Source organism: Ceratotherium simum, chromosome 14 (assembly GCF_057802395.1).
Source record: "Ceratotherium simum simum isolate JZ-2026a chromosome 14, ASM5780239v1, whole genome shotgun sequence".
Lineage (NCBI taxonomy): Eukaryota > Metazoa > Chordata > Mammalia > Perissodactyla > Rhinocerotidae > Ceratotherium > Ceratotherium simum.
The window spans coordinates 16,829,444-16,856,889 of record NC_141913.1 but is presented as its reverse complement, the minus strand read 5'-3'; the positions used below and the strand labels follow the sequence as shown (position 1 = coordinate 16,856,889).

The 27,446-nt window shown below is 37.2% G+C and overlaps 1 protein-coding gene across 8 annotated transcripts in view; it reads left to right on the top strand.

Moving 5' to 3' along the window:
- ZNF521 (zinc finger protein 521) overlaps positions 1–27,446 on the top strand; it is a 276,035-nt gene that overhangs the window by 112,673 nt on the left and 135,916 nt on the right. For 5 of the 8 annotated variants that reach the window (XM_087439087.1, XM_087439082.1, XM_087439083.1 and 2 more), the window contains 2 exons: positions 3,414–6,766; positions 6,992–7,129. In XM_087439087.1, the coding sequence (XP_087295213.1) occupies positions 3,854–6,766; positions 6,992–7,129 (3,051 nt within the window). In that variant the 5' untranslated portion in view covers positions 3,414–3,853. The remainder of the gene's footprint in view (positions 1–3,413; positions 6,767–6,991; positions 7,130–27,446) is intronic. The other 3 variants (XM_014780260.2, XM_014780259.2, XM_087439086.1) reach the window with 1 other exon arrangement.

Sequence of the window (27,446 nt, the reverse complement as noted above, 5' to 3'; positions counted from 1 at the left end):
TCTACTTTCCACTGAAAGTCTCAGGAGTGTTTGAGACTTTCATCTCGGAGTGTTCACACACTTGTTTTAATGTGCTTTATGGAAATGGCGAAACTCAGCAAGTACAGTTGCTGTAGAAAAACATCTGTACTAACTATGCACACACATTTGCATCTTTAAATAGACTTTTAGGCTGTGAAGCTGGTTTTCCAGCAAAGTTTTTTTTTTCCGGCCTTAAGGGCTATAGCTGTCCCAGAGTCAGCTAGTGTGAAGTGACTGATTCCAAAAATTAAAATTTAACATGGACATGTTAAGTACTTCACATTGAAATGCAGAAGACTTGCCATAACAGAGAAAGACATTCCTGTAAGTAGCACTTAGTGGGTGCCGAAGGGAGAAAAAGTTCCAGTTGATTCAGAAATTGGAGTTGAAAGAATCCTTCATAGTTTCTTCCATATGAAAAAAGAACTTGAAATTGTTTAAATCTATATTAGCTTTTTAAACCTAGTTTGTGTTGTGACTGCCAAAAAGCTTAAGCTAATGGGGACGGGTAGCTTTCAAAGACTTAGGTAGACCTCAGAGAATGTTGGCAGCAACACCACCACCACAAGTCTTGGGAGAGTCTCATACCCTTGGAGCATGGACCAGCCCCTCTGGGAGTTTTGTCAGTGAGGTCCTTGTGTGTCCCTGGGAGAATAGGTACATTTATAGTACTAGCAAATGAGTTTTTTACAATTTAGATTTTAAAACAGAAATCAGCCTTTCATGAAACCTTTATTTATTTTTCTAAAAGTAGCATTCCCTGTTCAAACTTTTTACTTCTGCTCAATCTATTCCAGCCCCCAAACCAAGCCTTATGAATTCTGTAGGTGATTCCGTGTATTTCACTTTCAAAGACACATCATCTATGATTATCACTTTTCTTTTTTTCCCCAAAGACCCAGTAATAGAGACAGGAGAGAGAGAAGAGAAGGTTTCCAGCTCCCTTGAATCCTGGTTTGAGTAAAAACTTGATTCTGACCCTCAGTTCCCTTGATATGTCGTTGAAATTTACAATTTTAAGAGAACAGTTATGTAATAGGTATAGTCTGGCATGGCACACAGATAAGAACCGGATTTAAGCGTGGTGTCAAGGATTGCACACTATTTATAAAGATCAATTGCTCTTGTGCAATTGTAATTCTTTGTGCCTTTGTATAATAATATATCATGCCTGGACACAATTTGCAATTTAATAATAAATTTACTTGCTAAATTTTCGGGCTCAATAGTTATATTCTTCCAGTCTAGATGCATGACAAATTCTGATTCACTGTTTTCCCCAATTGTACAAATGAGATGATGTATTTGAAATATTTTTAAGTGAAACAACAGGATATAAGCTTAAAAGATTATTGTGAAATGTGGTCGATTTTTACCTAGAATGCTGAACAAATTTAATAAATAGTGATTTTTTCAATTAGGGGAAATTTTTTAAACTTTGGTTTGTTTTAGGGAATACCACCAGCTTTAGATGACTTACAGCTTTTTAAGGGGAAAGCTAGAATCATCAAGTTTTTTTGTTTTTACGTTTTTAAAATTATTTTTCTGTATGTTAGGTGGTGACTTGAGTTTCTCCATGTATGTTCTTTATATGTATTCACCTTTAAATTTAAATCACACACACAATTATCCTACCCTTTCTTATGCTGGAAACGTTGGGTTATAGACTCACATAAATGAGGATGCAAAATCATGTGGTTTTCAACTTGTATTGCGAAGCTTTGTTGCAGTGGGCAGGGATCCAGGAATGGTGTTTGGTTGTTTTCTCAGAGTTAGATGGTTGCCATCTGGCATTGATAGTGAGATGGTGTTGTCATCAGTTTCTAGATGCAGGAAAGGAATGATCCTCATCTGTTTCCTGTGGATAAGCAAGAGGTTGATAATCTAGCAAAATCTTGTTACCTTAAAGAAAGCAGACGTGGAATTTGTTTACATAATGCTTGCCAGTTTCTACTTTTATGTTAATAATATAGCTTGCTAGGTGACTTTAGCTTTGAAGAATTTAAAAATTGATTTGATTGTATGCTAATTGAATATTATTAGAATATCCTAATAATAGTCTAATTGAATCTATTTTTCTAATAGAATCACTATCTCCACCAGCTCTGCTCTATGGCCTTCACTTGTCTGCATTTATGAAAAATCTTGCTCTTTTGGAGGGTGAAAAGCTTTTACAGTTTTTTCTGATCTGATCTTGAATGATAGATTGTTTTGAAAAGCAAAAAAGAAGTTTCACAACCCATTTGAGAAGGTCTTATTTTCCACTTGGATATGAAGAAAGCATAGAAGTAAGAGTGCACATTTGCTAAGAACATAGTTAAAAAAAACACCTCATGTGAGGTAGAGTTACTTTATGGATAACTTGCTAAGGTTATATCTGGCTTTCAGTCTTGTTTGTCTTCTCTTTGTTACTCATAAATCTTTCAGCATTTACCATAATCATTTATCACTTTTCCTGTTTCCAGTTTTTCGCAAGTTGCTTTGTCTCTGCTCACCTCAAAGTGCAGGTCCTGTTTGGCTAAGGAAGTTCATGCTGCTGAAGCTTTTACAAAAGGAAGAGATGGTGGGCCACCTCTTGAACTTTCCAAACAAAATACACTGTTACAATCTGGCCCTTGTGAAGCTCTCATTTTTTCTTGATCCTGGCTGATCCTTGCTACATCTAATATCAGGCAGTACCCTTCTAACATTTAATAATCCATTTTCTGGCCTATGGTATTCGAATCTTTCAGTTATTGAAGAAATCCTGGTTGTCTTTCATTACACAAGACATAATTATTATTGTGTTTTCCGTCTTCTTTCTGTGCTTACTTTTTAATATTTTTTTGCTGAAAGCAATAAGGTCTGTATCAATAAAAACCCTATAACAGATTTTGGTCTTCAGAATTGCCTTTTTATATAAAAACAAGCAAAATGCAGAGGGAATTTTTTATTAAATATTAGACATCTGGGTTGACTGCATTAATTTTAAATCATTCTTGTAATATTTCCTCTTTTCATTTGGCTCTTCAGATGCTCACATAATATGCAAATCATTTTAGAATGAATACAAAAGAAACATTAAATATATTAAAATCTGCATTTTAATAAAATTGTCAATGTGTAATATATACCTTGCTTCTAAGGAAGAATGATAAAAAGTAATAAAAGGGTAATTTAGACATAGAACTATTTAATATCTTTTTATATTTTACAGCCCAGTAAAAAGTAAATGTGGAATAAAAGATTTGGGCTCAGATTTGAAGTGTTCCACTCAAATATTCTCTCCTCCACTTTTTTTTCCCTGAAAGGCTATAAATGGTCCAAATGTGTGTACTTGTTGAAATGGTACAGTAAGCTCGTTCTTGAATTCTCAATACATAAAATGAACTGTTGGTTGCTTCTCATTTCAGATGGAGTGGATGTTGAAGATGATCCCACTTGCTCTTGGCCAGCTTCCTCACCTTCCAGCAAGGACCAGACTTCCCCTAGCCATGGAGAAGGTTGTGATTTTGGAGAGGAAGAAGGTGGTCCTGGACTCCCATATCCATGCCAATTCTGTGACAAGTCGTTTAGCCGCCTCAGCTACCTAAAGCACCATGAGCAGAGTCACAGTGACAAACTGCCTTTCAAATGCACCTATTGCAGTAGGCTGTTCAAACACAAGCGGAGCCGAGATCGCCATATCAAACTCCACACAGGGGATAAGAAGTACCACTGCAGTGAATGTGATGCTGCGTTCTCCAGAAGTGATCACTTGAAGATCCACTTAAAGACTCACACGTCCAACAAGCCATATAAATGTGCCATTTGTCGCCGTGGCTTCCTGTCCTCTAGTTCCTTACATGGACACATGCAGGTTCACGAGAGGAACAAGGACGGTTCCCAGTCTGGTTCCAGGATGGAGGACTGGAAGATGAAGGACACTCAGAAGTGCAGTCAGTGCGAGGAAGGCTTTGACTTCCCGGAAGACCTCCAGAAGCATATTGCTGAATGCCACCCTGAATGTTCCCCAAACGAGGACCGAGCGGCCCTCCAGTGTGTCTACTGCCATGAGCTCTTTGTGGAGGAGACCTCCCTCATGAACCACATGGAGCAGATGCACGGAGGGGAGAAGAAGAACTCTTGCAGCATTTGTTCTGAGAGTTTCCACACGGTCGAGGAACTGTACAGCCACATGGATAGTCACCAGCAACCCGAATCCTGCAATCACAGCAACAGCCCTTCCCTGGTCACGGTGGGCTACACCTCTGTGTCCAGCACGACTCCAGATTCCAACCTCTCAGTGGACAGCTCAACCATGGTGGAAGCTGCCCCGCCAATCCCAAAGAGTCGAGGGAGGAAGCGGGCTGCCCAGCAGACCCCTGACATGACCGTGCCCTCAAGTAAACAAGCAAAAGTTACCTACAGCTGTATTTACTGCAACAAGCAGTTATTTTCAAGTCTGGCAGTTCTGCAGATTCACCTGAAAACTATGCATTTAGATAAGCCTGAACAGGCCCATATTTGTCAGTATTGCCTGGAGGTATTGCCCTCACTCTATAACCTAAACGAACATCTTAAGCAAGTGCATGAAGCTCAGGACCCAGGTCTGATTGTTTCTGCCATGCCCGCCATAGTCTACCAGTGTAACTTCTGCTCCGAAGTTGTCAATGACCTCAACACTCTTCAGGAACACATCCGATGTTCTCATGGATTTGCGAACCCTGCAGCTAAGGATAGCAACGCATTCTTTTGCCCCCATTGCTACATGGGGTTTCTTACTGACTCTTCCCTCGAAGAGCATATAAGACAGGTCCATTGTGACCTCAGTGGCTCCCGATTTGGGTCTCCAGTGCTTGGGACTCCAAAAGAACCAGTAGTAGAAGTCTATTCTTGTTCCTATTGTACGAATTCTCCAATATTCAATAGTGTTCTTAAACTGAACAAGCACATCAAAGAGAATCATAAAAACATTCCCTTGGCCCTGAATTATATTCACAATGGGAAAAAATCCAGGGCCTTGAGCCCCCTATCTCCTGTGGCCATAGAGCAGACATCTCTTAAGATGATGCAGGCAGTGGGAGGTGCTCCTGCACGTCCAGCCGGAGAATATATCTGTAATCAGTGTGGTGCTAAGTACACGTCCCTAGACAGCTTTCAGACTCACCTAAAAACTCACCTTGACACTGTGCTTCCAAAATTGACCTGTCCTCAGTGCAACAAGGAATTCCCCAACCAAGAATCCTTGCTGAAGCACGTTACCATTCATTTTATGATCACCTCAACGTATTACATCTGTGAGAGTTGTGATAAGCAGTTCACGTCAGTGGATGACCTTCAGAAACACCTGCTGGACATGCACACTTTTGTCTTCTTCCGCTGCACCCTCTGCCAGGAAGTTTTTGACTCGAAAGTCTCCATTCAACTTCACTTGGCTGTAAAACACAGTAACGAAAAGAAAGTCTACAGGTGCACGTCTTGCAACTGGGACTTCCGCAATGAGACCGACTTGCAGCTCCATGTGAAACATAACCACCTGGAAAATCAAGGGAAAGTGCACAAGTGCATTTTCTGTGGTGAGTCCTTTGGTACTGAGGTGGAGCTTCAGTGCCACATCACCACTCACAGTAAGAAGTATAACTGTAAGTTCTGCAGCAAAGCCTTCCACGCCATCATTTTGCTGGAGAAACACTTGCGGGAGAAGCACTGTGTGTTTGAAACCAAGACTCCCAACTGTGGAGCAAATGGGGCTTCTGAGCAAGTGCAGAAGGAGGAAGTGGAGCTGCAGACCTTGCTGACCAACAGTCAGGAGTCCCACAATAGTCATGATGGGAGCGAAGAAGACGTGGACACCTCGGAGCCCATGTATGGGTGTGACATTTGTGGGGCAGCCTACACGATGGAAACTCTGCTGCAGAACCACCAGCTCCGAGACCACAACATCAGACCTGGAGAAAGTGCCATCGTGAAGAAGAAAGCCGAGCTTATAAAAGGGAATTACAAGTGTAACGTGTGCTCTCGAACCTTCTTCTCTGAAAATGGCCTCCGAGAACATATGCAGACCCACCTAGGCCCTGTCAAACACTACATGTGCCCTATTTGTGGAGAGCGGTTTCCCTCCCTCTTAACTCTTACCGAACACAAAGTCACACACAGTAAGAGTCTCGATACCGGAAACTGCCGGATTTGCAAGATGCCTCTCCAGAGTGAAGAAGAGTTTTTAGAGCATTGCCAAATGCACCCTGACTTGAGGAATTCCCTGACAGGATTTCGCTGCGTGGTCTGCATGCAGACAGTGACCTCCACCTTAGAACTCAAAATCCATGGGACATTCCACATGCAAAAGACAGGGAATGGGTCTGCGGTTCAGACCACAGGGCGTGGCCAGCACGTCCAAAAACTGTACAAGTGTGCATCTTGCCTCAAAGAATTCCGTTCCAAGCAAGATCTGGTGAAACTTGACATCAACGGCCTGCCATATGGTCTGTGTGCTGGCTGTGTGAATCTCAGTAAGAGCGGCAGCCCAGGCATCAACATCCCTCCCGGCACGAGTAGACCAGGCTTGGGCCAGAATGAGAGTCTGAGTGCCATTGAGGGAAAAGGCAAAGCAGGGGGACTGAAGACTCGCTGCTCTAGCTGCAATGTTAAGTTTGAGTCTGAAAGTGAACTCCAGAACCACATCCAAACGATCCACCGAGAGCTCGTGCCAGATAGCAATAGCACACAGTTGAAAACTCCACAAGTATCACCAATGCCCAGAATCAGTCCCTCCCAGTCGGATGAGGTAACTTGCCTTTTTAATGTTTGCTATTTAACCTCCTCAAGTAACTGTCTCCACTTTATGTGTACACTTTCCTAGCTTTATTCATTGTCATGTGCCAAGAGATGCTTAGATTGAAATGCAATGGTTTTTTTTCCCCCATAGCCATTAGCTAGCAATTACTTGCTTCTTGATAAGCAGCATTTTGGCTTGAATGGTGCAAAATAGGACTAATTCCAGTCTCCCTAGGATATTGTCTTCTCTATGACTGAAGAGACCAGCGCTCATGCCAACACCACTGAGATCTGGAATCTCAGCATAGCTTCACCGCGAGTTGAAATCCCCAGCTATGACTTGTGTGCATGGCAGAGAAATAATGACATAAAAGTAAGATGCTATGAGCCAACATGCTGGCTTAGAGTAAATTAAAAAGAATATATATATTTGTGGATAACAAATTGGGTAGAGGTGGCTTTTTAATACCGTGCTCTCAACACTCACTGTTTTTCTTTGTCTTCTGAGTAGTGAGGAAAATATTTTCTCACAACAGGATTTTCTAAAAGCCCCTATATTTATTAAGCACCGCATGCCCAACATTCCTTTTAAAGGCACACTCCCAGAGTCTTCACTCTCTGGGTTTGAGTTTCAAAATTAGTGTGTGTTTTTTTCTGAGTTTAAGAGTAGTTTCATGTTTTCTTTGCCACAGTGAGTATGAAAAACAAGTTCGTTTACAACGACATAGTTTTACAAGTCATCATGCTGTGAAGCTTAGCCGAGGATGGCTCCTTTTATTATAATGTCTTTATGCTTTATCACCTGGTTTCTAATAGCTCTTTCCACTTTCCCTACCTGCCCCTATCTGGAGATCCATCCAAATGAAAACCCCAGGGAGATCCATCTCCCTTCAGTTTGGGGTCACTGCATTTTCCTTATCTTGTCTCTGCATTCACGCCCTCCTTGCGGGCCCCCTGCGTCTCCCTGCAGATAGCCATCAGTCAGCTGGTAGGGGAGAGCTGGAAGACTAACGGAGAGCCCATCCTCAGAAAATGTGGCATCTGTGTGACAGGCAAGCTCCCAAACTTTGAAGCTGCTTTCCCTTCTCCCCTCCTCAAGTAAATCTGCACCTTTCTCTCACTTAAATAAATGAAGTCCTTTCAAACAGATGAGGACAGCTGCAAGACCAGTTTTCATAATGGCTCACGCCTCGTGTGTTGGATCAAATAGTTTCTTTTGAAACAAATACTGTAGTTATAATCATATGAAATGAATTATTTTTTTTAACTTTTTTTATTTCAAAAATGTTTAAATCTATAGAAAAGTTAGAGGAATAACACAATGAGCGTATGTGTATTTGTGTATCCACGTCACAGATTTACCAGATAGAAACATTTTGTCACGTTTTTCTCTCACTCTTTGAAACCTTTTTTATTAACTTGAGCCACATGGAAGTAAGTTTCAGATATCATGATATCTCCTAAGAATAAGGACATTTTCCTATTTAAACATAATATCATTAGCTAAGGCAGTTAACTAAATCAGCTAAAGAAATTAAATAAATCTGTAATGTCATCTATAAGAAGTCCATATTCAGATTTCCCCAATTGTCTCCAAGATGTCTTATTTTTAAAGTGTTTATGAACAAGAATTTTAAGAAAACATTTATGTAGAAAATTACTCCTCTCTTTTTTATTTTGCTATGCTTAACAAATATGGAGGAGTTTGTATATTCATGTTTAATTTAAATAGTGTATAAAGTTGATTTAAAATGACTGTATTTGTGTGTGTGTGTGTGTGTGTGTGTGTGATTGTGGTGGTATGTGTTCATTTAAAATCAAGCAAAACCAGGTTCTTGTTTCTTAGATTGTTTATGGAAAGGCATATGCCTGTTTCTTCTTATCTGCTCCTGGATTATATTTTCTGACATTTCTAAATTGCTACGTGTATTATAATACCATTTAAGGTGAAATATTTTTAAAAGGAAGGAGGACATATTTACATGTTAATTTGGTTAGAGTTACTTGATTAGGAGAATTTCTCATTAAGGAATGGTCAAATTGTTCATTATACCTAAAATCTTAATGATAATGATAAGGTTTAACTACATCCTACACTTACATAGAATAATATATAAAATATTTTTTAAAGTACGTTTTAATTGTAATTCTTACAATAGTGTTTTTTAAACACCTAGCTACTGAGGGTTAAAATGATTCTTTATGTAGAAGGCTACCTCTTTGTTAAACCTGATTAATAAGAGCTTGTAGCAATGCCCTTAATTGACCAGATATTAGGATTCAGTTGTACATATTTCCTTTGTGCTTCAAAAGTTCACTAATTTGTTCAACATTTTCATCATTACCCTTTTTCTTCATTAGACTATTTACGTCATAAATTTTATGTGCCCACTTTCTTTCTGAAAGTCTCTACAGTTAAAAATGTACAGTAGACCATAATATTTGGACTTGACATAGAAAATTATCTAAACGTGTAAAATTTTACAAAAAGAAGCCTATAAGTAAGGTCAGCAAGAATAAGACGTATGATAAATACTAGTTTGTTCACATTCTTTGTTAGCCAAGTTATGCTTCTGTGACTTCTCATTCTGAGTAATATGTAAATTTTTCACCAGCGTAGGTAAAAGAGAAATTATTACGTCTTTGCCAAAAGACAGGTATGCCATATGGGAATAAATTTTTTAACAAAAAGAAGTATAACGTGTGTGTCTATTAACTTAGATGTCCTAGGTAGGAATTGAAGGACTTAGTGTTGTAGGTGGTATTTTCATCTCTTCTTCTTGCTGAGGATTGAGACATCAGAAGAGAAAAGAAGACCACAGGAGATAATAAAACCTTGATACATAGATATCGTCAAGAACAAGATTAGATTTTTCTGGACTATGACTTAAAATCACATAAAGGTATTGGTAGACGCTGGAACGCATCTTTCAAAGACTGAAAAGAATGTGGTCGAGACTAGGTTACCTATTTAAAAGGGATTTAGGTATAATCTAGGGAAGGATTAGTACTGTATAAACTCATACAATCCATGAAGTGGATGAAAGACAAGGCCTGTGACACTTAAAGAAGGATCATAGTAGGTAGCTGTCATGTAGTAGAGAAAGTTGGAATTGAAGACAGAAGATCTGAATTTGAACCCCCATTTCTTCTGTGTAATGCTTTCTGAATTTATGGAAAATGTGTTCTTTGTGCCAAAATCCTATGATTATTAATCTAAATTTTATGGAGACTTTGTTTTGGATAAAATTTCAGGGGGGAACCTATTCATTTCCTTTTGCTCCACAAATGTTGAGTATGATCTAAATTTGTACATAACCTACAATGATTCCATAAATGGTAGAGATCATTTGAGACAGAAGGAACACTGGCCATCTAGCTTTTTCCACATATGAAGCATCTTGCAGAGTTACTGACATTTACTATGTGTTAAATAAATCTTAGTTCTTTTTCTGGCATTTATTGCCACTGGCTTGGCTCTCTGGTCAGGTGCTGCCCCATCTGGACCTCAAAATGTTGTCTCATGATGATATTGGAAGCATGTGTTCTTCTGCCTCCATATCTACAGGACCCTTCATAGCCAGGTGTCTCCCAGGGATTATTTACTCACATTTCAATTCATGCCATCCCCACTAGTCCATTGAAATTGCTCTTGCAAGGGTTACCAGTTATCTCCATGTTGCTAGTTGCCCATACAGTGCCACAGAATCAGTTCTAGAGGGGACAATGCAGATCATCTGATTAAGCTGCCTTATTTTACAGACAGCAAAACAGACCCAGATAAATAGGATCTAAGGTCACACAGCTAGTTAAGTGGTAGACAAGGAGCTCTGAGAATCCAGGTCTCTAACTCCAGGTTCAAGATTCTCTTTTCATAATTCCACTGGCACTTTCCTCTAGTGCAGTTTCATCCCTGTCCTTTTCATAAAATCCTCTCAGTATTGCTGTCTTGTTTTCTCTTGTCACTCACTTCCTCCACCCACTGCAAGGGATCTTCTGCTCCCATCCCTTTCCTACAACTGACTTCTCCAAGGTGTCTACTGACCTAATTGACCAATAATGCACGTTTTAAAAAAAGAGAACTTATCCTAGTTTACTTACTGCTCTACTTGTCGCTATTAGCCATTCCGTCCATATTGAATTCTATCTTCCCTCCTGGTTCTGTTTATACCTCTTTGGATGTTCCATAGCCTTCTGCTTCCTCTGCCTACTCCTATAAGTTAGTGTCCTCATTGCTACTCTCACTCTACATGTAGCTTCATCCACTCTCGTGGCTTCAGCTACCACCTTTTACTGATGACTCTCCAAATGGTGTCTCCAAAAGACAGGAGGGAACTTTTGGGGGCTGGTGGAAATATTCTGTATCTTGATTGTGGTAGTGATTACATGACTGTATACATTTATTAATACCCACCAGATGTAAAATTAGTGATTTTTTTAATATGAATTACACCTCAATGACGTTGACTTAAAAAATATATGGTACATTTTTGGTATATGGCATATTTTTGGTATATTTCTGACTCGAACCTCTCCACTGAACTTCAGACTCATATACACAGCTGCCTACTGAATATATTCCCTCACATGTTCCCATGAACTTCAAACTCAGTGGGTCTAAAATTGAACTCATCATCCTTTCTCCAAACCTGCTTTTTGCTTATATTTTCTATTTCACTTGTGGATCCACTGATCTTCTTAGTCTCTTCTTTTTCTCCACATTCAGTTGTTCATCAAGACATCTAGATTGCAATTCATAGATATTTCTTGAATCAGTCCCCTCCTCTCCATCCCCTTACCATATAAACTCAATCTCTGATCATCTTTCACTAAACTATTGAAGCTGCATCCTAATTGTTCCCTTGGACTTTAGTCTTATCATTTTCAAATCCATCTCCACAAGGTTGCCAGAACAATCTATCTAAAACACAAATCTGAATAGCATGTTCCTCCCTATTTGAAACATTTCAAGTGCTCTGCACCTCCATCCTTATAGGATGATATAATAATCATTTTCTTGTGAAATATAAGACTCTTCAGGTTCTAGCCTTGATAAATTTTCCCCTCCTTTCCTTACCTTTCACCTTATTCTGTAGTTGGAATTGCTTTAATTACCAGGACATACTTTCCCTGTGTCTTGCTAAGCTTGTCCTCTTCCTTCTGCTCAAATAATCTCTCTCCTCCTGACTGCCTTCCACCTTCCAGGAGGCTGTTCAGTTTACCCTTTATTTGGAGATCGGCTACTCCAGAAGGCCTCCTATGACCCCAAATTCCCACCACAAACATCTCCTTTCCCCTTGAATGCCCTGTGTATATGCTGTCCTAAATATTATATAAAATTTGTTACATTGCTTTATAATTATCTCTTTACATTTCTCTTTTCTTGCCATGAATCCTTGGGGCAAGAATTTACTCAATCTCATATTCCTAATACGTCTGCCAAATGCCTCCATGGATGGGTGCTGTGGAGCTGTGTCTGGCTGATGGCCCTCCCAGAGCCTTTTCTCATCCATGGCAACATGGAGGACAGCTGGCGACCTACCTTTTTTTCATACAGAAACGACCTGGCACAGTGACTGGAACCTAGGATGTGTTGAATAAATGTGTTTTCTTCTTCTAAGTGTGTTAACTATAGGATTGCTATTCATATTTTTACCCCATTTGGAGTCAGATTGTTGTTTCATTGTCATTGAAGTTCTGTCATAAATATTGTGAGCATGTACTAGTCTGCTGTTATTATCCCACCCCACCTCAAGGCCTGCTTTCCCAAAGTTGTAATTGCTCCTACCAAGGTTCCCAGTGGTTTCTAGGTTCCAAAGAAAGCCTTTCTGTGCTTATATCTCTGTAGCACTGGGCAGAGTGGATAGCTCTTTCCTTGCCATGCACCTCTCTGACTTCATGGCATTCCCTCTCCTAGTTTTCTTCCTTCTTCTTCCGTTAGAAGTTTTTCCTCCTGTACCTGTTCTAAAAGTGCCGGAATTCTTTGAGGCTCATCCTTGGCCTTCTTTTTCTTCTCTGTCTACTCAATAGGCATCTCATCTATTCATGTGGCTGTAACTATCTCTGTGCTAATAATTCTCAAGTTTATGTGTCTAGTTTAGCTCTCTTCTTAGTTCTAGACTACTATGTTCTGTTGACAGCTTGCCTTTTCCATTTGTATCTCTTTTAGATTTCTGAAGTGTAATGTGTACAAACTGAACTCTTGATTCTCTCTCCTGAAACCTATTTTTTTCCCAGACTTCCATCATTTTAGTAAAGGGGACCACCCTACACTCAATTATTCAAGCAAGACACCTGGGAATCATTTCTGATTCCTCCCTTTCCCTCATTCCCCACATCTCATCTATTAATAAGTACCATTGATTCTACCTTCAACAAGTATCCCATTCATGTCTTTCCATCTCCAAAGCCATCATCGTGGTCTAGGCTGTAATCATTTCTTGCTTGGATACTGCAGTAGCCTACCAATGGATTACTCTCCTTCATCTTCTGCCTGCTTCCAACCCATTCTTCAGGCTGCAGTTGGAAGGAATCCTGTAGACATGTAAATTATATATATGAAGTCACTTAAAATTGTTCAGTAGCTTCCCATTTCAGTCAAATAAAATCCTACCTTTCACCAGTTTATGAGGCCACGCACAGCCTGGCTGCTGTCACTTTGTCTGGGGTGGGCCCTCCTCATGCACTGTGCCCTGCCTCCTGGCCTCCTGAGTACGGGTATGCTTCGGAGCCCTCACACGAACTACTACCTCACCTGGGCAGCTCTTCCGAACCAGCATCTCTGCACCACTGGCTCTTTCTCATGTGTCAAATGGCCCTCCCTTGAAAATCTTACTTTAAAATTGTCATTATTTGTTTACTTGTTTATTTCCTTCTTCCTCTTTCTTACCTCTGAACACCCAGAGTGCTTATCACAAGGGCTCAGTAAATATCGTTGAGTAAATGAACGTAGTATAAGTACTTCAAAAAGACAAAAATAATGTATACTTCATCTTTGGATGTATAGGCAGGTATAGCTGCCTATACTAGCACATACAGTAACTAACACATACAGATATAGATAAGTTTACCCAAAAGTACTTAGATGCTTTAAAGTTAGGTTTAATCTAAAAATATTGAAATATGCTAAAGTTTCTTGAAGTTTCTAACAATTCAAAAATCATCTTCAATATGAAGGTGTGTTTTAAGTGTCTTAAAGTCAATATTCTTTCTTCATGGTTCTTGTACTGAAAATGGAAATGTATGTGGTGACAATTCAGAACACACTCAAGTTCCAGAGTTTGGTTTTATTTTGTTGTATATAATAAAAATTGCCATATGAGGTTGAAAAAAGCTTTAAAGTTTTTATATGTCAAATTGCTGACACTAAGTTTTGCTAAGTTAAAAAAGCAAAAATAAATGAGTTAAGCTCCCTTTAAATAAACAGTATTTTAAAATTAAGTAAAAAATTTACATGAGAAAATAAGTTTGTAAGATTCAAGATGTTCTTGAAATAGACCAAGTTGCTTTGCCAAGTTCAGTCTTCTCTCAGATTTAGTGTTGTTGTGTTCAATATCTGTTTGGCATCTACAATGTACTAGAACAGGGTGTTAATGACCCCTGGCATAAATATCAGGGTGTGGAACATGGAAGCAGCTGCCTCATATCCATTCTTTGTCCCCAGTCCCATGCTTACCTAGCATTGGTCATTGCCCCACACATTGAATTTGCTGCCACTACCATCCCTAGATCTTCTGTACTTCCAGTTCTGGATTCTTTGCTGATGCTTTCCATATGGTTACAGTATCTTTTTAGAACATATGGATTTCAAAAATAGGAATGTTTTTGTATACAACCATGAATCTTGAATTGCACATAATATGTGTCCTTTAAGTACTAGGGAAAAGAGTTTGGAATCATCCTATGTAGTGGTAGTATTCTATTTAGGAGGAGCGTTTTACATTTTGGCTGAAATTGTGTTGAGTTAGAGATTGTAAATATGAATTCAAGATGATTCTGAATAATGAAAGAAAATCGAAAACTACATTCTGGGTCTCTTATTACTTTATGGCTCCCCTTACCACATCATGTAGATGTGGTTTTCTATAGATGTACTTTGTATTTCTAGAAAATTAATAGCCTAAATCTGAGAACCTTGCCAAAGGCTTTAAAAAAGCCTAAAAAGCTGGTTCCCTTATTTATACATTTTTCCCCACATTTTTCACCTTTTAAATGTACACGTTCCTAAAGATTCTATTCTTTTTGTGTGTGTATGAGGAAGATTAGCCCTGAGCTAACATTTGTTGTTAATCCTCCTCTTTTTGCTGAGGAAGATTGGCCCTGGGCTAACATTGGTGCCAATCTTCCTGTACTTTATCTGGAATGCCGCCACAGCATGGCTTGACAAGTGGCGCATCAGTCCATGCCTAAGATGCGAACTGGCAAACCCTGGGCCGCCGAAGCGGAGTGTGCGAACCTAACCACTATGCCACTGGGCCAGCCCCAAGATTCTATTCTTAATGTCTTTCTTTCCTCTCATTCTCATTTTCTATTACCTATTATCCCATGCAAAGGACTAAAATATCATATTTCAACTTTCAACCTCACTTGAAGTCCCAGGCTTAGGTTTTCAGCTACCTGTTTGACATTACCAGTTGAATATTCTGCTAGGCCTTTGATCAAATCAAATCATAATTTCTTTTTTTTCCTCCAATTTTTGTCAATGTTCCATCTTCCTCTTAGTCATTCTTTTCTGAAACTTTGTTTATATCTCCTAAATCTTCTCCATTCTCCTAACCTTTTGGGCTGGTCTCTCTCCAGGTGCTGTATTTTCTCTTCTATTTGCATCTTCCACATTCTCTCTCCAGGCCAAGTCTTACCCTTGTAAATGAACTGGTCTCCTTCACTCTCTTCCTATTATAAAGCAAGTCTCAACAAATTTAAGAGTTTAGAATCACACAAACCACATTCTCTGATCATAATACAAATACATTATAAGTGAAAAAGATATCTTTTTAAAAATGCCATAAATTTTAAAATTAAAACCATGCAGAAAAAAGAGAGCATAAAAGTAGAAATTAAAAATATTTAGAACTGAATAGAAGTATAATGATGTACACCTGAAATTTATACAATGTTATAAACCAATGTTACTGCAATAAACAAAAAAAAAATATTTAGAACTGAAAGATAACTGCATTTCAAAACTTGTGAGATATAAATAAAGCAATACTTAGAGGGAAAGTTATTAGAACATAAAAATTCATTATTAGAAAATAAATAAGGCATAATATCAATGAGCTAAACATCTAACTTTAGACATTAGAAATAGAACAACAAATCAAACTCATGAAAAAGTAGAAGGGAGGAAAATAGTAAAACTAAGAGCAAAAGTTATAAAATAGAAAACAACAAAGAAGCTGACAAAGTAAAGTTTAGTTTTTTGAAAAGACTAACATAATTTACAAACCTCTAGTGAGATTAATCAAGTCAAAAAAGACAGCAATAAATAATATTAATAATGAAAGTGGAGTTATAACTTCCTATGTGCAGAAGTTAAAAAGATAGTAGGAGAACCACTACACATACCAGAATGACTGAAATGAAAAAGAATGCAAAAATTCTTTTTTTGTAAGAATGAAGAACAATTGGAACTTTTCTTACTTTACAAGTGGGAGTATAGTTTTGTACAGCTGCTGTAAAAAACTGTTGGGCAAGATATACTAAAGTTGAATACTAGCCTACCTTATGACGCATCAATTCTATTCCTCGTCTATATCTAAGGTAAATGAATGCATATGTTTACCACAAGTTATGAACAAGAATATTCATAGTAGCTTTTGCATACAAGCTTCAAGCTAGAGTCATTCAGAATGTCTGTCAAAATAGAATGAATAAATACATTCATATAATTGTATGAATTCATTTCATTCATACAATGGAATACTACACAGCCAGAAATAATAATAAACTACTGCCATATAACAACCTGGATGACTCATATACATAATGTTGAAAAAAAGGAACCAGACACATACCACTACATGACTCCATTCATAAAAGTTTAAGAATAGGCAAAACTAATCTGATAGTCAAAGTCAGAATAGTTACCTCTGGGATGGTATCAACAGGAAAGGGGCAAAAGGATTCTTCTGGATGCTAAAAATGTTCCATATCTTGATGGTGTGGTGGTTACACTGGTATATACATATGTAAAATTTCATCAAGCAATACACTTAAGATTATAACAGCTTGCTATATGTACGTTATTTCTCAATTAAAATTTTACAAAAAATGCACAAGATAAAAAAGAGAATATTATGAATAACTTTATGCTAATAGCTGGATAATTTTGATTATGTGGAAGCAGTCTTAGAATAGTATGTTACCAAAGCAGGCTCAAGAAAAAAAGAAGTAGAATGATTCCATAAACATTAAAGAGTTTAATAAATTATTGAAAACTTTCCCACAAAGAAAGTACCAAACATAAACATAATTCCAAAACTGTGCCAGAAAATACAAAAAGAGGGAACACTCTGATTGATTTAATAAATCCAGTGTAATCTTGATATCAAAACCAAAGATAGTAAAAGCAAAATTTAAACCAATTTTACTTATGATTTTACATTTTAAAATTTTAAAGAAAGTATTAACAAACTAAATCCACTATGTTAAAAAAAGATTTTATGCTATGATTAAAATGGTTACATCACAAGAATGCAAGGTAAGCTCAATCTCCAGGAAATCAAGTAATTAAATTTACTACATTAACAATTTAAAGGAAAGAAATTATATGTTTATTTCAAGAGTTGCAGAAAAAATTAAATTCAACATACTTTCATGATTAGAAAAGAACACTTAACTAGGAATAGGCAGGAATTTCTTTACCTTAATAAGGACTATTCAAAGTATTATCTTCAGCAAGCATCATAATTAGTGGAGAAATTTTAATGCAATTATTATTTTATAATAAAATCACTAATAAGGCCTGCTGGTTGATCAAACCAACAATGTAATATAAAATAAAAATGAATTTAAGTATTAAAAAATAGGTAGCAGTAAAATTGAAATGAAACAGACTGTTATTTGGAGGTCTTATGTTTGTATATAAAACAATACCCCAAATATCTCTAAAGGCAAAGTATTATGATGAATGAAACTCGAGCAAAATTGCTAGGTACCAAATCAACTCATGTAAGTCAATTAGATTTTTATTCACCAACAAAAAAGTTAGAAAATATAAGTTTTAAAATAATCCCATTTACAATAGACACAAAAATTAGATACTTAGAAATAAATCTTATGTGCAAGACATAGAGAAAGTGATAAAACATTATTGAAAGATATTTTGAAAGACCTAAATAAATGATCAGATATAACTTGTTCAGGGATAAGAAGACTCAATACTGTAAGGTTGTCCATTATCTTTAATTTGATCCATAGATTCATAGATACTCCAATGAAAATTTCAACAGGTTTTAAAATGTATTTTTTATGTTTTTATTTTTTGGAACTTGAAAAGAAGATTCAAAAATGTGTATGGAAGAATGAAAGGTCCAGAAGAGCAAAGATCCTCTTGAAAGAGAAAAACAGACAGGGGAAGATTTGTCCTACTATGTAGTCAATTTATAATAAATCTGCAGTAATTAGGATGATGTGGTATTAGTCTACAGAACAAAATAGAGGTTCTCCAAGAGATATCAGACATATAAAAACTCAGTATGGGACAGAACTATTTTTGCACATAAGTGGGAGAATGGATGGAGTATTCAATTCATTATCCATATGGAAAAAATAAAAATAAAATTGATCCCTACTCATGTGTATAAAAGTGTTTGAAAGACAAAACCATAAATCTTTTAGAAAAAATACAGAAGATATTTTTATGACCTTAGGTTAGGAAATGATTTCTCAAATAAGACCCAGACAGTATAAATCACAAATAAAATGATTGATATGTTCATCTACATTAAAACTAACTTCCATTTACCGAAAGTTTCATAAAGTGAGCAAAAATAAAAGCAACAAGATAAAACATTTATAACACATATAGCTGGAAAAATTATTAGTTTCCTAAATATTTAGAAAACAGCCATAAATCAATGAGAAAACACCACCAAATAAGAAAATGTGAAATTAACATGAACAGGCGTTTCACCTACAGGAAACATGAAGGTCTAGTAAACATCTGAAAATATTTATCCTCATTAGTAATATAGGAAATGCAAATTCAGACAAAGAGTAATGGATTGTCAGGGATGACCACATAGGAAGCTAAGTTGAGCACATAGGTGTTTATTTAATAGTTACTCTATATTTTACCTATGTTATAAATTATCTTTGTAAGCGTTTAATATTTAATATAAAAAGCAAAAACAATCAGAATCATAAGTATGTAATCAATATCACTCATAAATAGAAGATAGATATAAAACTAATACAGAGTAATGTTTTAAAAATTCTGCTACATACTCATACCTGCAAAAGGCCGTAAGCCTGAAGGCTGTTCTTTCATTGTTACAAGTAAGTTTATCAAGTGTTGTAGAGGTATTAAAGACGTATTAGCATCTCAGTGAGACTTTTTTCCTTTGTGTAATTAGAAAGAGCAGTCTCCATGCATTACAGTTAGGGTGGTACATACCTCACACTTTGGGGAACATTAGCTCATAGCATTAACTTTTTATTCCTTGTCTGGTACTTCAATTTAAGATAACGGGTTTATTAATTTCCCACTATGTATGAGGCATTAGACTATCAAGTTTGTATAGAGGATGAGAATTATAAAAATATAGTTATTTGAATATATTGAATACTCCCCAGTATAGCCCCCAAGGGCTTACGGTTTTCTAGGAAAAAATTAGCACATAACAATGAACATAATATAGAGTGGGGTGGAATATATGCCGTAATAAAGGTGCTAGTGAAGTGCTACGGTAGTTCAGGGAGATAGCAAATAACTGGGCAGGAGGTAGCTTTGCAGATAGCTGTGTGAAGAGCAAACACATTGGAGAGAACTTCCAAAGCAAGCGTCCTGAGGCAGCAGCATGCCAGGCAGGCTTAACGAATAGCAAGGGGCCAGCATGGCTGGAGCAAAGAAGCTGGAGGCGGGGGTGGAGGCGGGGCTGGCTTGGTATCCTCCATGTTTCTTAGGAGAATTCATTACACATCATAGGTTCTTGGTAAACCCGTGTAAATAATTGAAACCTGCTGATTAAAACAAATGGAAAAAGAAACAAAGAAGAAAACATTTCTCTGAGAACTAAAGAGTGATCGAGTTTCTCAGAACCACACATAAATAGAACATAAGACTCCTTGTAAATATGTAATATACTATGCAATTCACATCCTAGGAGGTTGAGTGCCAGGTGAAATCCTGTGAAAATCCAATATCAAGGCAAAAAAATTATTTTGTTGAATTAAACATTATATTACATAAGCAAGCCTTCAAGTCAGTCTGAAAGTTGTTATGCAGAGATTGCCACCATGAGTGTGGAGAGTTTAAGCATACGCAGCATAACATAGAAGAAGAAAAGATTGTACTTACCAAAACAACATGAGTTCAAATAACGGTTGACAGAACCACCTGTGTGGTCTTAACTAGTTCTTCCTAAGTTTCAGTTTCTTCATCGCTAGAATGAGCATAATCCATGCTTTGCCTACTTGATAGGGTTATTGTGAAGAGCAATTGATACATGTGTACATTAAAGTTCTTGGTAAACATGAATCACCCTACAAACATTGTATATGGTATGTCATTTATATGATTTCTACATATAAGTCCTCACGTATCTTTGTGTGTGTATGGACACATTCTCATAATTTGCATATATAATGTTTTTCAATTAATTTATTATTATAATCTAGAATAATTTCATCTAATGCTAGGACTATGGATAATTCTGTCAAAGTGCATCTAAATAAGTCATCATACTTCCCCAAAGTTGATGAAATAGAAAAGCATAATCAAACATTAAAACAAACCTAGAAGCAATGAAAACCAAGGAGCAAAGAGAGTGTGAAGACCGCAAAGATAGAATGTGAGGGCAATCTGGCTGTGACAGCTGTCACCCCATTGATCGCCGTGGTTGATTCGGCGGCTCTGGCTGGCGAGGCGGGTGTCCCCTTCCTCCCTCACTGCTCCACGCGCCTCCCTCCTGAAGCGGCGCCTGTGTTCATTCGAAGAGGACGACCTCCCCCGATGGAGGAGGACTGTTCTGTGGTCCAGGGAATATGAGTAGCTGTGCTCCCCTGCTAGAACCTCCCAACAAGCTCTCAAGAGATAAAGTACTATTTAGTTTGCTTTGAGGTCGGAGATGGTGTCAGACAACAATAAATATAAAAGATAGAAAAACAAGTAAATAGATGAGTGTATAGGTGGAAAAAGTATATAGATAAGAAATGGAAATTATTCAATAGTATTGGATTGAAATATATGGAGAACAAGGGAGCAAAAAAACATCTTGGGGAAATAATATTTAAGAAAGTTAAAAATTGTAAATGAAAGGCATAGTAAGTGAATATGAAAATAAGACATTTTTTTTTTCCTAAGCTCAAGAAGCAAGTGAATAATTTGAGAGGCAGTTAATTTTATTTTTATTTTTTATTTTTTTTATTTTTTGTTTATTGCAGTAACGTTGGTTTATAACATTGTAAAAGTTTCAGGTGTACATCATTGTACTTCTATTTCTGCATAGATTACATCATGTTCACCACCAAAATACTAATTACAACCCATCACCACACACATGTACCGAATTATCCCTTTCACCCTCCTCCCTCCCCCCTTCCCCTCTGGTAACCACCAATCCAATCTCTGTCCCTATGTGTTTGTTTATTGTTGTTATTATCTACTACATAATGAAGGAAATCATACAGTATTTGACCTTCTCCCTCTGACTTATTTCACTTTGCATTATACCCTCAATGTCCATCCATGTTGTCACAAATGGCTGGATTTCATCGTTTCTTATGGCTGAGTAGTATTCCATTGTGTATATATACCACATCTTCTTTATCCATTCGTCCCTTGATGGGCACTTAGGTTGCTTCCAAGTCTTGGCTATTGTGAATAACGCTGTAATGAACACGGGTGCATGTATCTTTACGCATTGGTGTTTTCAAGTTCTTTGGATAAATACCCAGCAGTGGAATAGCTGGATCATATGGTAGTTCTATCCTTGATTTTTTGAGGAATCTCCATATGTTTTCCATATTGGCTGCACCAGTCTGCACTCCCACCAGCAGTGTGTGCGAGTTCCCTTCTCTCCACATCGAGAGGCAGTTAATTTTAAAGGGCTGTTACTTGTTTGCCTAAAACCCACTGGCAGTGTTCTCTATGGATCAGATGTATTTACATTCTGGGGAAAAAAAAATGATAAAAATTTTGTTTTTATTTATGGACAAGATTTAGATGCATAATCTCTTGATTTATTTTTAAAACAGAATACTATATTTCAAAAATTACTAGTAAGTAGGAGATTGAGAGATATTTCAAAGCATGATTTAGAAGTCAAAGTGGCATTGATGAACCTAACTTGACAAATACTCATCTTAAGATAAATCTAAAGATTATCTTGGGAATTTTATATTTATAAGTTTGGCTTATAGTAAGGAAGCAAAAATGAGCTGTAATAGAAGCTCTTGTTAAAGAAATGTCCAGAAATGTAGAATTTAATATTGTGACCACATGTTTAATAAAGATCATTCTTCAAAGAAAGTAAGAGGAACAGAAGAAAGTAAAGAGGAAGGGAGAGTGCAAGGAAAGACTAAATGACCAAATAAGATAGCTGAAAGGCTGGCAAGAAGCCCTCTAAGCTTATAATGTCTATATCTACTAAGATTGGAAAATTGAAGTTGTTTTGGTGGCAGAGAGGTTCTTTTAGCCCCATAATTGGGTCTGGATTGATGTCATTTCATTATACCAAATTTAAATCATTCCAGAACAGACATTCCAAAACAAGCATGTTACACTATTTAGATTAATTTGCATCTAGTTCATTCATTCTTTCATTCATTCAACAATTGTTGAGTTTCAAACCTGTGACAGGCATTGTGCATGGGCACTGGGCACATGATGGCAAACAGATACTATTTCATGTTTCTCTTGGCAAAGGATTAAACCTTCACAAGGCAAATATACCCTCAGATAGTGAATCATAGACATATTAAGATGGTGAGGAGTTGGCAGGGTTAGAAATAGGAATATTCTAAATGTCTAGTAAGGATATTCAACAATAAAATTCCAAAATGTCTTTTAAAAGAATGACTGATTTGTCACCTGGACTTTTAAAGAGCACCTAAAACAGTTACAGTGCTTGCCTTGCACAGATTTTATAAAAATAGAATATGAGGTTAGAGTTAGGGTTAGGGTCAAATTTGATATTATCATCCTTTTCTTAGCACTTTTCCCCCTCATATTCTATACTGTAGAGGAACGTTCAAGGAGCAGAATCCCAGTTGGGACAGGGACCCGTGTTTTCTCAAGATGTAATTTTGGGCAATTTTTATATGGAAAATATCTAGCTTTATAAGATGTATTATCAATAATGATTATGCAGAGCTTTTTCAGGTCTATGATTTAATTTTCTGGGATAATCTGAAAGGGGACTAGAAGGTCTTATCTGGTTTTATGATGCAGAATCTAGGTATGTTTGTTGGCAGCAATCTGGTTCCCTCCAGTACATTTCTCTGAAAACATTTACTCTTGGGTATACTTATAAAAAACCCAATCAGTTCACTTCTGTATAGTTTAGACGCTCCTTTACAAATGGTCCCTGTCAGGCAGTATGCTGGGTACTGGAGCTGAAGAGAGAAATAAAACATTGTTCCTTAAGTCACAGGAAACTTTAGACTGTAATATGAATAGATGCTTTGAATATAAATATAGTAAATTCTATGGTAAAGTAAACACTGAGAAATGAGAACCCCCAAAGAAAGCAGCAGTTAGAAGCAAGAACTAGCCATGGAGAGGTGGCGCTATAGAGACGGTCAAGTAGTCCAGTGATGAGAGGAGCCACAATAAGTTTTAGGCACGATGAAGGGCGAACTTGGCAATAGTTGGCAATTCCTTTTTGTAAACAGGCTACCCCACCATATAAATGTGGGTGTGATCACAGCGGTCTGGAGGTCTAAACTTGCTATGTTGGTCACTTTGTGTGAGTCATGCACAAGGATGCTTCATCTCTCTGGACCTCATATGATGAGGAAATTGAAATAGATTAACTCACTTGTCCCTTTAAGTTCTAAAACTGTACGATACTCTATATAAGCTTGTGCTAGAGCCTTTGAAAATACAAAGAATATGGGAGCATTTTATTCTGTGTTTTCAAAGATATTTTTGGAGTGATGAATAAGGAAGAATTGGAAAAATCTAAATAATTTCAGTTAGAGTAAGGGGTTAAAAGAGCCCTACCACTTTTACATTTATATACATTATAACTGCACAGCATGTTTTATAATAGGTAAAGTCAAGGAAACACACCTCTATCCTAAAAAACTTAGTGTCAAAGAGTACAAACAAGAATAATAAAGTCAGCACCCACAGTGTTGTGTGGGTGTAATTGCTAACAAGCTTTATGGAGCAGGTGGGGTTTTAGAAGCGATTTAAAGGAGAAGAGAATGGTGGTCTGACATGCCTCAGGAGGAAAGCTGTTCAAGTGGAAGGGATGGATCAGAGAAGGTAGAACCTGAAATGAAAATAGGGAGAAAGAAGCAAAAAAAGAACTACTGGGAATAGGAGGGCAGGAGGTAAGATATCTCAATGGAGATAAGAGTGATACAGGACAAGGTAATTTGGGCACGTACAGGGTAACTGAAACGACCATAATAAAAGGGAGTACATTCTGTAGATAAGAAACTGCCAGAACATGAAGTTTTCCTTTGATAGAAGAATAGCTGGAAGGATAGATTAGGAATATAAACAAAAGAGAATATCCAGAACTGCACAGGAGCCTTCATCTAAAGAGAAGGAGAGGAAGCAAAGATTTTTATTTTACAATGAACCAGTATGAATCATTCACACATTAATTTATTGTGTGTAAATAATTACGTTATGTATCTCAATGCATACAAGATGGATTGGACAGTGCCCTTCACCTACCCTTAAAGAACTTACAGTCCTTTAGGAGATAAATCAGATTTATTGAAATAATTCTGATACAACCTGTAATGAATTATAAGAGAATCAAAAAGAAAATTTTCTGATTTAATATTAACTAAAACTCCTCTCTATGTTATCCTTTTGATATTTATGATGAATCTCTAGTAAATGCTACCAGTACTCATAAAGAGTTAACAAACCTATCTACATTGTTGACTTGCTTTTAGGGCATAAGTTGCATGCTTAAGAAAATATTTCTTAATGGATTGTAAAATATTTTTTCTCTCTCACAAAACTCTCCAGGTTTATGGTGGAATTATAAATCGTATTACCAACCTTCAGGGTTGGATCTCTGGGCATATGATGCAATTTAATGGTGTTGCAACATACTACTTAATGTTCCTATTCCTTCACCTCTCCAACTATATCTCCCCAATATCTGCCAATTACAGCTCCTTATTTTGGAAATAGTGAGACAGAAGACAGGCAGGGTTCAGATTTTTAAGGTGAAAACAGTCAGTATATGGTTGGAATAACTGATGAGGAAAATAGACCATAACTTGGTATAAGGCAGAAATTTTGACTTCTTTCTTTCCTCCTCAGATTTATGTTTATAAAAGTCTCATTATTTAAACTCCCATTCCTCCACTCCCAATTTCCTTGCTTTCTTGAATGATGTGAATGTTTACAAAACAGACAATACAGGAAGTTAACTGGGACCTACTACAAATCATAAATCCCTTCAAACTAGGAACTAACAAAATATTATAGGCAGAGCAGAACGCTGCCCGATGTTTTTGTGCCATCCTCTCATCTTCCAGTGCTGTATCAGACAATGCTCCACTGCTGTTCACAGGGTTTTCATGGCCAATTTTTTCAGAAGTCGGTGACCATGTCCTTCTTCCTAGTCTGTCCTAGTCTGGAAGCTCTGCTGAAATCTGTCCACGATGGAGGACCCTGCTGGTATTTGCAATCCTGGGGGCAGAGCTTTCAGCATCACAGCCACATGCAGCCGCCACAATATGACAACCGACAGATGGGTGGTGTGGTTCTAAGAAGCATACCCAGGTGCAGTGGTAAGACTGCTGAATCTTAACCACTATACTACCAGGGCTGGCTATAGCCATGAGAAACTAGAAGCAAATTTTCTATCCTGCCTCAAAAAGACTTAGCACATGCTCTGGTGATTTTTTTTACCTTTGCTACTGCATCAATTTAGTCTGTGTTATTCAGCGTCTTCCAATTCACTGATTTCTGGTGAATGTAAGATGGAAGAGAGGCTTGCAGGCAGAAATAGACAAGTCCCAGGTAGTACGTTAGGAATGAGGGTAAGGGATGTGGGATGCCTCATTATGTTGTTCGTTGGAGAGTCAGTAAATGAAATTTATTGACTGCCCACTTTATGGAAAACACTACAGGGGATTGATTCAGGTAGATTTGCTATGGCATAGGTATAAACAGCAACTGAACTCATAACATTAAATGAGATCATCTAGATGAAGATATCTTACCTGGAGGGTCTCAGTGGCCTGTGTAGTGGGGGAGATAAGCTAGGTCCCTTGGAAGAGACTTCAAAATCTGAATCAGGAAAAATCAGAGGAGTGGAGATGACTAAGTAAGCCTAAGAAAGCATCTCTTTCCATGGGAAACTTGGGCTCAAATTCATTTTTAGTGTTAGACATCAAGTTTAAGTACATAGAAAGGCAAATTTTGAGGAAAATTTATTAGGAGACAATTAATTTTAAACTTAAAAAAATAAAATTCTTCGTGTACTTCAAGGTAATAAATTCCTTCCATGAGATTTGTTTGGTATAATTCATGGAAATTATTCCATCTTTGACACTGGGTCTTGTTTTTTAGTGAATAGTAGACAGATTTTTTTTGAAGGCTCAATTATTTCCTGGTTTTTGACTGTTGATGATACCTTTATTTTGAAAATGAATATTTTAATGCTATTTTATCTAATATTCAAAGAGAACTCAAGAAAAGCTGAAAAAAATTTTTGGACTGTTTTTATTCCATGATTTCAAAGTTAATGATAGCTTAAATTTATATCTTCATGGAGTTTTGGATTTATTTGTAAAAGTAAATATGCTTAAATAAATATATTTTTTATTTGCTGGTTCCATAGGGGCCTGTGCAGTTTGTCTAAAATTAAAACAAAAAATTGCAACTAAGTCATTTAAAACAAAAATCTTTTTCCAGATTCTTTCTTACTAGATTCTTTGTCTCTCCTCTTTTTTCCATCCAGTCAGTTGGCCAGAGCAGTCTTCTTTAGCCCAGCCCCTGTTCTGAATTGTCTCCTTCCTTCCTCTGAATACCCCACTAGACTGTGAACAACTTGCCTGGCGTGTAGTAGGCACTTTGTGACTCAGTTTTGAACGCAAGGAAATTATTCCCATTTTATCCCTCAGATCAAGTCTTTTCTCTCCCAGGGAGTTTTTTCCTGACTCTTGTAGACCATATTAATCTGTCCCTATCTGATGTGTTTTAGCTGTCTTCTCTTTGCCGTACACTGATTGGCACTTGGTCCTGAAAAGCTCTGCTATGTTATTTAGGCAGAATACTTAACGGCAGCTTAATGTTTGTGTGTGTTCTTTCCCCAATTATATTG